Genomic DNA, 12,627 nt, shown 5'->3' on the forward strand with positions numbered 1-12,627 from the left:
GCACCTAAAGTGGCAGTATGACCAAGTGAAGAGCTGCAGAGGGGTAGGAGGGAGGGTTCGCATGTGAATCCATGGCAGACCCATGCTGGAGAACAACAGTTACAGATAAGTAACTTGTTCCTTCTCCAGCATGGGGTCTGGCATGGATTCACATGCTCATGAATATAAGAATACATAGCAGTACACACATGCACAACCACGGGAGGTGGCAAAGGCTCAACATTAAGCATAACATAGACTCAACATTAAGCAACTCTTACCTCCTCACCAGGCCCACCTTCAGGCGAACAGGTTGCGCACCACTGCCTGGCCGACTCTGGACTCCTCCCTGGAATCCTGGTCGACGCAGTAGAATCTCGTGAAGGTGTGCGTCGACTTCCACGTAGCAGCCCTGCAGATGTCCAGCAGGGGTACACCAGACAAGAACACCGTGGTAGCAGCGATCGCTCTGGTCAAATGGGCTCTCGGACAGCCGGGCAACGGTAGGTTTGCCAACCAGTGACAGTGCATGATGCAGCCGGAGAGCCATCTGGCAATGGAAGCCTTCGAGAGAGCCTTCCCTCACAGGTCCAAAGTTCACAAACAGCTTTGATGTCTTCCGAAAACTGTTCATTCGGTCCACGTAGAACTTCAGCGCTCTAGCTACATCCAGCGAGTGCAAAGTCCTCTCGGCCGGCGTCAAAGGCGACGGGAAGAAAACTGGTAACACCAAGGGCTCATTGAGATGGAAGTCCGACGGCACCTTGGGCATGAAGGAGAGGTGCGTCCTCAGCACCACCCTCGTCTCGTGAAAATTCAAGTATGGGGACTTGCAGGATAGGGCCTGAATCTCTCCCACGCATTGTGTGGCGGTGATGGCCACAAGGAACGCCTTCCACGACAGGAACTTCAACGGAGCCAAATGCAAAGGCTCGAATGGCGGGCCCATGAGCCTGGTCAGCACCACGTTGAGCTCCCATGCCGGGACTGGAGCCTTCACCGGCAGGAACAATCGGAAAAGTCCTTTCATAAACTCCATCAGGCGATGAGACCACAGGGATAACCGTCCTGCAGTTCTGGTGTATCGGGAAATCGCTGCCAGATGTATCTTGATGGAAGCATGAGCTAGTCCAGCTTTGGCCAGCGACAGTAAGTACGATAGCACTTGAGGGACCGTAATCCATAAAGGGTTAATCTTCTGTGCACGGCACCAGACAGAGAGCCTCTTCCACTTGTGTCTGTAGCACTTGAGAGTTGAGGATGCCCTGGCCTTTGCAAGAACCTCTCTGCAGTCCGCCGGGATATCGTACCCTCCAAACTCTAGTGCTGCAGGAGCCAGGCCTGCAAGTTCAGTGACTCCGGGTTGTGATAAAGGATGGCGCCTCCTTCTCTGGAGAGAAGATCTGCGTCCATCGACAGTTTGACTGGTGGGGACGCTGACAAGTCCAGAAGGTCCGGGAACCAGATCTGCCTCGGTCGAGCGACGAGGATCATCCTGCACCGGGACCTCTTGAGCTGGTTGACAAGTCGCAGTAGCAATGGCAACGGAGGGAACGCATACAGGAACAGGCCGTCCCAGGGGAACGAGAAAGCATCGCCCATGCTCCTCGGCTGGGGAAACCTGCTGGCGAACCTCTGGCACTTGGAGTTCATCGCCGTCCCGAACAGGTCGATCTGGGGTTTGCCCTATCGTTGAAAGAGTCGATCCACTTGATCCTGACGCAGCTCCCACTCGTGGCACGAGCGCAGCTCCCTGCTGAGCGAGTCAGCGATAGTGTTGTTTGTCCCTGCCAGATGAAAGGGTACCAAAAACATCCCCTGGGCAACGGCCCAGAGCCACAGATCTTGGGCTTCCTTGGACAGGGCTGGGGATCTTGTTCCTCCCTGCTTCCGGATGTAGAACATCATGGTGGTGTTGTCGGTGAAGATCCTCACCACCTTGCCCTTGAGGGACGGGAGAAACGACCTGAGGGCCCAGAACACTGCTCGGAGCTACAGTATGTTGATGTGGAGCGTCCTCTCCTCCGGGAGCCAGAGGCCTCTCGCGTGAAGATCTCCGGTGTGCGCTCCTCACTCCTCCAGAGAGGCATCCGTCGTCACCGTCACCTGGTGTGCTGGGGTCTGAGAGTCTGTGCCCACCACGAGATGCGCGCGGGTGCCCCACCACTGAATTGCTTGGCAGAATACCTTGTTGAGCGAGATCTTGTCATCAAAGCTGCCCATCGCTTGCATCCAACGGGCGTCGAGGAACTCCTGTAGAGGGCGCATCCGAAGCCTGCAAAGGTGTACCAGGTACATGCACGAGGACATCATCCCGAGGAGGGACTTGATGTACCTCATCCTGGCCACGTTCGTGGCCAGCAGACGATGCACCTTGCCAGGATGGCCTTCGTCCTTTCCTCTGACGGCGAGGCCAATCGCGCTACTGTATCGAGCCTGGCTCCCAGAAACAGTGTGACCTGCGACAGAGCCAGGTGGGATTTGGGGAAGTTGATGGAGAATCCCAGGTCCGTGAGAACCGGATGGTCTTCGCTGTGTGTTCGACGGCAAGTACCCTTGTTCTTGCTCAGATGAGCCAATCATCCAAGTAGGGGTAGATGTGGATCCCATGAAGGCGCAGCCGCACCGCCACCGGTGCTAGGCACTTGGTGAATACCCTGGGCGCCGACTTCAATCCGAATGCGAGGGCCTTGAACTGGTAATGCCGTCCCTGGACCACAAACCTGAGACACTTTCGGTGTCCTTTTAGTATGGGGATGTGAAAGTAAGCATCCTCCAAATCCAACGACGATAGGAAGTCGCCTTCCTCCAGCTGGTCTAGCATATGCAGGTCCATCCAGAACTTCTGTGCCTTGATGTATCTGTTTAGTCGACACAGGTCCAGGATGGGATGCCATCCTCCTGTCTTCTTCCAGACGAGGAAGTATCTTGAGTATACTCCGGAGGCCCGGAGTCTCTTTGGGACGAGCTTGATGGCTCCTTTCTTGAGCATCACCCTTACCTCTAACAGCAGTTGAGGGAAGTGGTGTTCCTTCCTGGCCAAGGGAGGAATTCAGGGGCACTTTTCAGCAATTCCAGAGTGTGCCCGCGGGCAAGGGCATCCAGCACCCAACGGTCGGTGGAGATGGACTCCCACACGCTGACGAACTTCGTCAGCTGGCCTCCCACCGGGGTGCTTCGGTAGGGGCCCGACGCAACGGCAGGTTCAGTCTTGCTTGGAAGTGGCCTTGCTGCCTTGGCCTCCCTGCGACAACGGCGAGATCCACCTGACTTGCCTCGTCCCCTGTAAGCTTCTTGCGATGAGGAGCGGGCTGCCTGACGGTACGTCGTGGAGCTGCCACCGAATCCTTTGGAGGCACCTTGCTTGCCTCTGGAGTTCCGAAAGGGCGGCTGCCGTTGCTGCAGATCTCCCAAGGCCGGAGCTGTCTCTGTGTCGGTCTTGATGGCCTGCAGTGACTCATCCACTGTTTTTCGAAGGGCATGTCCAAAACCTTAGCCTGTACGTCTTGGTGGAAATCCATTGCCTTCAGCCACCCCCGCCGTCTAAGGCAAACGCCGTTGCCCAACTGGCGGAAACCGGTGTCGGCAATGTCCATGGCCACCGTTATCGCGTGGTCCAACGCCACCTCACCTTCCTGTAGGATTGCCAGGGCCTTTGCCCTCTTGTCGTCCGGTAGGAAATCCAACAGGGGGGCGATCTTGTACCACAATTCCCTGTCGTAGCGGGCCACAATCGCTAGGGCGTTGGCCGGCTTGATCGTTGTCGCTGCCGACGAGATGACTCGTCATCCCATGGCGTTCAGTTTCTTTCCCTCACCGTCCGGTGGAGAAGTTGAAGATGAAGCCGATGCCCCCCCTCGCTTTCTTCTTGGCCGCTGCTGAGATGACCGAATCCGGGGTCGGCTGTGGCGTCGGGGACCCGGTACTTCTTCTCGTACCGGTCCCTCTTGGCAGGCGTCGTGGACGGGTTCTTCAGGAGGACAAGTCCCTTGTCCCAGATGTCATCCAGCAACGGCACCGCAAGGACCGTCTTCCTCTTGGCTTTGCGCCGTTGGTAGAGGAAGCCTTCCTTCTTCTCTTCGGGGCAGAGCTGAAAAAGTTTGGACGCCCTGGCAATCATGGCGTGGAAGGAGCCAATTTCGTCGGGAGGGGACGCCCGAGGAATCGGAGACGGGAGGTCAGTCCTGTCGTCACCATCCGTCCCCATCGTGGCCGTGTCTGTTCCCGTGTCATCCCTGGGGACCGGGGAAGGCATCAAAGGCTGAGAAGGCCGTGAGGGCTGAAAGGGCGCTGGATGAATTCTCCTCCTCTTGTTTGGAGGGCTTCCCGACGGACCCAGTTCAGCAGGGTCGTCCGTCGGGGGTAGGGGCAGTCTCGTCCTTATCTCCGTGCACAAGGCTTGGATTGCCGTAAAAATGGCCGCCGAGTTGTCCTGCGGCTCGGGCTGCGACGGGCGTGGCGGGTGCGACGGTTGCTGCTCCTCCACGGGAACCTCGTTGCCACCCTCGCTCTCGTCGTCCCCCTCGTCGGGATTCCTCCTGTGGGATCGGGCCTCTTCCAAATTCTCGGTCAGTACCTCCTGGGAGGTTGTGTCCGTGTCGGCCACCGGCCCCCCCCTCTTTTTCCACCAGGGTCTTCACGGGGGTCTTCTCGATGGGCTAAAAAGAGGATTCCCTCCGCAGAGGCAGGGAAACTCTGGGCCCTGAGGTCGCCTCCAGTGGGGTAGCCTCCACAGGCTTCGCCAGGGCCGCAGCGACTCCCTCAATCGAGGCCTTGGCCGGAATCAAGGCCTTCACCACCTTGGGCGTGCTTGAGGCATTCACCTTAGGGGGAGGGTCACTGCCTCGCTCCCCTTCAGCCGGTTCCTTCGAGATCGACCGGGGCCTCTCCAGAAGCTTAGCCGGGTTCTCGGATTTTCTCTTCCCCAAGCCAGAGCGTTGGCTCGTGGTTGATGGCGTCGGTGAAGGTGTGCCCTGCCTGGCAACCGAGGAGCCCGACCGTTCGGCGCTCCCGGTGCCCGCGGACTTGCGGTGCTTTGCCTTCTGTTGGGCCCCTGTCGCCGGGGCACCCTCACAGGACTTAGAAGACCGCTCTGACTTCTTCCTCTTCTCACCTGCTGGGTTCTTGCCTTCCAGCCAGTTGGAGAGACGGGTCCGACGATCCCGCATAGTCCGATCCGGCATGTTCATGCAAAACGCACAGTCCTTTTCCACGTGCATTTTGTCCTCGTGGAGGCAGTATAGGCATTTCGAATGCTCGTCCTCCTTGAAGACATTCTGTAGGTTGCATCCAGGGCAGAGCCTGAATAGTTTGCAGGGAGTCGAGCTTCCCTTCTCCTGGGCCGTGATCCTCTCGTCCGCGAGGTAGGCCTCAGAAACTTCTGCAATCCTCCCAAAAGCATAACTCGATGAAAACTTCACCCTTGAGGGGCGTAGAAAAATCTGAAACGGGTCCCCGTTGATCGGTAGTAGAAACGGTGGAGCTTGAGACTCGATTAAACCGCAAAAAAAGAGATAAACCTCTTTGAAAAAGCAAAAAACACAGTAAAAGCTCGAGAGATATAGCACGAGGACTCCGAACACTTGAACGTGCGGTAAAAATCTGAGGATGGCTGCCTGGGGCGGGGGTTAGGGAGAGGGCAGTCACTGGCTGGGGGCAGTATGACCCAGAGACCAGTGATTGGTTACTAAGAAAGACAGATCAGAAACGAAACTGATACTGATTTTTTCTTTACCGAGGATTCCCAGCCTGACGACGGGGAATATTCATGAGCATGTGAATCCATGCCAGACCCGATGCTGGAGAACACCTGCTGGAAGGCCGTTTCACAATGGCAAAAACTTCCTCTAGAAAAGTCCCTCCAATGCATCGCAGTCCAGGAAGATGGGGAGACCCAGGATCTCACCCCCATAGGTAATGGTTGGCATAACCTTCATCTTGTCAAATTTGAGCACTGGACTCAAGGAAAAGTGACCACATTTACGATTGACAGCACAAGCCTAGGTGGCAAGCATTAGCATTTTGGAGCAGTAAGAGATTGGGATTCAGTTCTGTTATGTAACTCAAACAGTCTACAGCCCAAATAAAGGTTTGAGACTTGTTCCAGGGATAAACCACTCAGCGTCCAACGAATGTCTTGTACTTCAGTTTCATACCTGGTCTGAATGAGAATATCTGGGCTTTTTTAGTGTTAATGGTTAGAGGATTTAATTCTGAATAGGCTGCCAAAGCATCCAACTTGTGCTGTAATCCTATCGGGGTGTAGTCAAACAAGACAAGGCCATCTGCATAAAGCAAATAACCCAGGTTGAGGTTAGTCAAACTTGGGTGCCAACTACGAATGTACTTAAAGATCTCAGCAAGGACCAAAAAAAAGGCTAGAGTAACAGGGCCAAGACACAGCCCTGCTTGAGACCATGCAGAGTAGCAATAGATGAAGAGAGTTTGCCCTGGGCGTTAAGACAAACTCTGATATAAGTGTTAGAGTGTAAAGCTACAAGGATCCCAAGCAGGTATTCAGGGCATCCCCAGTCTCAGTTTGGATCATAAGCAGGCCCAGTCAACGCTGTCAAATGCCATAGAGAAGTCAATGAACACCATTTATAGTGGTTTTGACTTTCCCATTGATTCCTTTTCCAGTAGGCCCAAGATGAAAATATAGGCATTCGTACCTGTCCCCTTCCTGAAACCAGTCTGCAGCAGATCTAATATAGCTGCACCAAAGGCCCAGCCAGTAAGCTCCATCAAAACGATGCTGGCATACATTTTTGCAGGGACTTCTAGGTGCACAATGGGCCTATAGTTAGACGGGAGTGATCGTTGGCCCTTTGATGGATTGATCGTTGGGACAATGATGGATTGAGTCCATTTTCTGTATCCGAAATCCTATCCTAGCCCTCTTTTTCTAAAAATAACTACAATATGCTGAGGGTAATATTTTTGGCTCGAAAAGTGCGCACATTTTCAAGTTCAACCAAAAGGTATACATCCGACAGATTCCAAATGGATAGTGCTCACAGTTCCAGGGAATGGCTCACTTTCCAAGTTTCTCTCCACCAAATCAAAAAGTCCAAAAGAATATCCAAGTTCTATGTACCCCAAAAGGATAACCCTCTCCTCTTGGTGTTGGCAATTCACTCCCGGGAAAATGACTCCCTTCCCCAGGTCCTTTACACATGCAATGCAGTTCCAAATCCTTAGGGCATGAATCTTCCTTGGGATTCTCTTTTCAAAGTTTCACAAATAAATGCAGTGCAATATCTCGAGGGTATGAATCTTCCTTGGGATTCTCTTTTCAAAGTTCCACTATGGGTACAGGTCCCAGACACACACAACACCTGGTATACTCCCCTGCCAGGTTCTTCCGTATAGTTCCTTTACACAATTCGGGTGCAGGTCACAGACTCGCAAATTACTTGTATATTCTCCTGCCAGGACTTCTCCACGAAGATTCACATGTCTCTGAACTTGGGGTGCAGATCTTAAACCCACACCAGGCTTCAGCCTTTGCCATGCTTTTATTGTCCAATGGGTTAGCAACCCTCCCCTTGCCAGCTTGTTACTTTTTGTCACCTCTACAGGGCTATCCACCCGCTCCCACAGTGTGTGGTACCTGCCGTGAAGCGCCCCTGCATCCCACCTTCCCCAGCTGGGCTCATCGGTTATGTGCAGCTGCTTCAGCTTCCCTCATGAGCTTCTGTAGTTGCTGAACTTCGGCGGTAGGTAGGAAAAGCGTCCTGTACTTTCTCCGCTCTTCTTCTGGCTTCTGAGGTCTGGGGACAGGCTTTACGCGGACACTGCCTGCGCAACATGAGAGCTCCAATTTTGCTGCTTCTCATTCTCTGCGGTATCGGCAGCCCTTCAGCGTTGGACAGCACTCAGTCTGCTCCTCCTTCTTACGAGAGCCTTGCGTGCAGCTAGGCTCTCGTCGAGCCATTCCTTCTTCCAACTGGAGCTGCCTCCACCTGTCAGTTTCTATCCCTTCCATAACAGCTGTTGCGGATTTGAAGCTCCCGCCATGACGTCACTCCTTCCAACTAGAGTGTTTTGTTGGTCTTCAGGCTTTGCATTTCTTCATCCCTCTTCCTCGTCCCAGTCATGCAACTTCGAGTCGTGAACATGCAGAAGTTGTGAACATGCAGGAAACAATCAGTCATGTTTGCTGTCTCTTTTTCTACATAACAAAATGTCATGAATGCAGCAGGAATGAAGGGGACATCCCTAAAAGGTAAAGGGGATACCATGTCTCATCTGACAATGCCTCACTTTCCTTGCATAGCCACCTCAAGGGTCAGGATCAGCTAGCGGTTGCCTGCCCCTGACTGCATTAGGAGAGGCTACCCCCAGGAAAGGAATGGTGGCATTGTCAGATTCATCACAATGACTATGCATTCATTGCAGGAGAGTAAGAGCAATGTGATTTTGTTGAACTAGCAGTGTTCCGGTTGTGCCAACTGTGTAATGTTCTTCTGTGTAGTGGGTGGGTGTTTGTGAGTCATGTGATAATGATACAAAGAGTTCTAACGGAATACAGTAAATGCATGCTGGGGTTGTGTTCAGGGAAGTACACTTTTGTGAGTGTGCTTTCTTAACTGTTATGAATGCTGTTTTCTGGTTCTGTAACGTGTGTGAGAGATGGGATTGTGTTATGTGGAAATGGTTTTTAAGTGAAAGTGTATTGAATGGTGGTGATGATGATAGTTTTTGGGTAATATTTGCAGTGATCTGTTTTGATTATGAGTTGGCATACTGGTCAGGGTGTGTGTGTGTTGTGTGGTGTACAAATATACTGTTAGAATGTATAATGTGAGTGGTACTACGTGTTGACCAGGTTTGAGGTTCTGACCCTCTCTGAAGGCTTTGTGTCTCTTTTGCAATGGGGGAATGACTAAAGAAACATTAAAGGAATTCAACTTTATAACTGATTAAAACAAAATCATAGAAGTTCAACTTTATGGGTCAGCTCAAATGGAACAATCATGCATGATCATTTGCGCTATTCTGCAGCTACTCACACGACGCATTTCTGTTAATGTTGACATGTCACATCCTACTGGGGTCAGGTACCCCGACAGAGTCTACAAGAAGGAACGGAGGCAAAAGAGGCATAGAAATCAAAGACAAGGGAGAGAGAGAGAGATCGCAGCAATAAGCCATTGAGAAACTGGCAATAAAATCAGGAAGTACAAAGTTACAGCCTGGAACTGGTGACATGAAAGACGTTTGGATTACATGTGAGCTTGACTTAGTTTGTGGACCTCGGAAGGTCCTGATCATACCAATGGCAGACTCAATTCAACAGTCACAATCACAGTTTTAAAGTTTGAATGTCCCATAAATATAAATCACTAAAAATGATCAAGTGACACCCCTGCAGTACTGTTCTAATGTTCCAAGCATGAAGTGCTTAGGTCTTTATGCCTTGAACGCATGTGGTGGTCTGAGTGTGTGTGCGCACAGGTGTATAGGAGAGGATGGGGAGGAGGAATCAGCAGGTCTATTCATCTGGCGGTTTTCTACTTCAAATATATCTATTACAGGTGAAGATGGCTCTAGCTCACATCACACATGAAACTAAGCAGATGGATAATTAAGGTACAAAAACAGAAGTAAATAGAGACATCGGTAAAAAGGACAAAATGTTTTCAAAATAATCTTGTATCCAAGGACCTCAATACTAAAGTGGCATGCTTCAAATTAACACAAGGTCATATTACAGTGTATATTTATAGATGTTTTATATAGCACAGCATGACTAAGACACTGAAACATGAACCAAAAAAAACAGTAATACATTTCTGAAAACGGGCATTTGAAAAATATAATAAATGCATTTTATGTCAACAGTAGGAGCAGGACGAGCACACCTAAAGGCTATAACGCACTGCCCTTAGATACATTCCTGAACTGCTTCAAGATAACACTTGTGCATGAAAAGAATGGCGCATCTATAGATTTTCTTGATGGTTGCTACTATGCGTTAACATCTACTCTAGGTGTCTTTTCATTAAAATATTTCAAAATGTCCTAAATTTCTTATACTAGCTTAAAAATATAAAAAGACCTACAATCGGGTTGCTGCAGCAGACATTTCCTCTGTATGCTTGGAGGCAGGCAGGAAATGGGGACAATGCAAAAGGCCATAGGGAGAATGTTGTTATGCCACATGCTGCGGTGGCCAGGAGAAGGGAGATGGAAGATATGGCCCGGGAAGAGGCAGCAACGTAAGTGGGGCAGCTGGAAGGGAACAATGAGAGGTCTGGGAAAGGTCTGGGGTTCAATCGTTGAAGCGGGGGGTCAAGATCCCTGAAAATGACAGACGGAAGAGACGTCAGCGGCAGCAGCATGCTGCATAGTGGCTTCATGCCAGATTGGCAAGGCCCTTACTGCCACACTCAGCTTTTGTACCGCTGTTTCCCTCAGGTATTTTTCTTGGAAGCTCATGGGACTTCCTTTTCTTGGCAGGGAGCGCAATGGGAACCAGACTGAGCAGAATGTGTCAAATTCTGGTACTATTTGTATACCAAACTGTCCCTTCTCCAGTCATCAAAGAGGTTTTAAATCTATTAAGAAACAGCTTTATCTTGATCTATATTAAATGATCACACCCCTCTCAATATGGCATCCATACACTACAAAGAAGACAAAAAACAAACTAAACAAATGTGCAGATAAACCCAATAATAGGGAAAAATAATTTGAAATATGGTCTTCCACAAGAAGCTGAAACTGTGGACATGCGGGGCATTCTAAGTAAAGGCAAGACTATTCGAGAAGCCTTCGCCACCATGCTTATTTTATGTTAATTGGCTATTATACTGTTCATAACGCCACCCTAGTGGTCTTCAAGGGCTGAAACCATGTCCGATTTGCTGAACTCTGACCCCAACCAGGATGTAAACCAGACTGTGATCTGTGGGGTGAAAGGGATTCTGAAAAAAGGTAAGCAGGAAAGGGCACAAATGGCGAAAGTCAGAAGAAAACATACAGACATAGGTCACAGAAACAAGGGAACGATAACAAGGACGAGTGGTAGTGATTGAGGGATAGTGATTGCTGGGATGCACATATTTAGTTTACAACAGGAACGTGAGCCTGGTAGATACCTCTGTACACTTCTGTGATACTGAAAAATGGGGTGGGACCCTTGAAAATGAAGTTAACAATTCATGGAACCTTGCAAGTTCCTATAAACTGACAAACAGCGTTACCCGCCTAAACAACCAAAATCTCCTGCACCCAACTCCCCAAGGCAACCCAAAATAACCAGTCTGGATCTGCTATACAAAAAGCACAAACATCAATGCAGCATTCATTTCATTAACTGTTCTTACTGGTATTGGAGTGCTCCTCTCTCCTGGGGGTACCATGTCCGGTGAAAGTACCTGGGGAGGATCAACACCTTTGCTGACCTTCTGTTGAATAAAGTGCATAGCCAGAGCAAACTGGTCTTTGCTTAGCTTTCCTGTTTGTCTTGTATCTGCAAGAGCCCTGTTTTAAATTGTATAAAAGTGGTTAGTCTCACTTAACTCACATGACTGTCAGAACTTTTAAATCTTGCATTATTTTATTACTTGCCTTTTTTTGCCTAGGCCAGGTTAGTTAAGACGTTTCATCATTGTACAATAGTACATTTAAAGTGAATAGTTAAGCATAATAATCTATGAAGCTTATTGCAATAGTTCAAATTTAAACAATTGAAAAAAGGATGTAATTCAAAAGGGAATTAAATAGTCTACAATAAAGCATTCATGTGAGCATGGCAACTAATCAACAAAAACTGTATTCTGCTTAAACTTAGTTTAAAAAATGCGGATTACCCTATAACCTAGATTTTCATAGATTAAATATAGCATACGCTGGGTTTCTGGAGTGAGTGATATACACAGACACTTGCATTATAAATGGTGCACAAAGACACGATAACCAAGCTACACCATACTCGGCTAAATGAAAGAACTTAATATTTTGACAGTACACATAAGTTATATATTCCGCATCGGACCACTTATACCAGAGAAGAATTTTCCAATATAGCCAATAGTAGATGCTCTTTAAACAAGTTAATGCTAGTCACGATACTCAAGGAACAGTTTTAGGTCAGAAATTCACTTTTGGGGTGGCTTTTGCTAGGCAGTTTGCAGACCTTTTGGTGTCCAGGCCTTTTTCTGTTGCCATGAAGCCTTTATCAATGTTCCCCTGAATGATGTAACTGCAAGTTCTGTGTGCTCACCAAAATAGCACATATGGCCATCAAGACAGTTGTGCGTACTGTAAATGCCCCCTCTATGCCCCTGTAGAAGTTACCTCACACAGAAGAACAAGTTACTTCTTACCTTGTAACGTTCTTTCGACGGGATGTTCCTCCGACGTATTCCTCATCTTAAATATCTCCTTCCAGCTCTGCTGGCCTCGGAAAATTTTTTCTCTAGAGGGCGCTGCGCGTCGACGTCCTCCGAGTCGATGTCCTTCGACAGCCGCCGTATCGACGTCATCCTGCCTATAAAGGCCGCGCGCAGCGACCGTTGCTCAGTTCCGTTTTGTAGCCCACAATAATACTTTCTGGACTAACTAATCACCCTGAAGGAGCGTAAGCTGCAACAACAAGGGAAGTAGAACTGCGGGGATGGATGGGAGGGTTGATGAGGA

General features: G+C 49.6%; 1 protein-coding gene across 10 annotated transcripts in view; it reads right to left on the reverse strand.

Annotated features, from left to right (window-relative positions):
• The window catches only part of EPS15L1 (epidermal growth factor receptor pathway substrate 15 like 1), a 2,005,341-nt gene that overhangs the window by 1,195,268 nt on the left and 797,446 nt on the right, over positions 1 to 12,627 (reverse strand). For 7 of the 10 annotated variants that reach the window (XM_069649173.1, XM_069649176.1, XM_069649172.1 and 4 more), the window contains 2 exons: positions 11,313 to 11,469; positions 8,994 to 9,056 (listed from right to left, as the gene is read on the reverse strand). In XM_069649173.1, coding sequence (XP_069505274.1) covers positions 8,994 to 9,056; positions 11,313 to 11,469 — 220 coding nt within the window. The remainder of the gene's footprint in view (positions 1 to 8,993; positions 9,057 to 11,312; positions 11,470 to 12,627) is intronic. The other 3 variants (XM_069649175.1, XM_069649178.1, XM_069649180.1) reach the window with 1 other exon arrangement.

Source organism: Ambystoma mexicanum, chromosome 1p (assembly GCF_040938575.1).
Source record: "Ambystoma mexicanum isolate Mex_15411 chromosome 1p, UKY_AmexF1_1, whole genome shotgun sequence".
In the NCBI taxonomy this organism is placed as follows: domain Eukaryota; kingdom Metazoa; phylum Chordata; class Amphibia; order Caudata; family Ambystomatidae; genus Ambystoma; species Ambystoma mexicanum.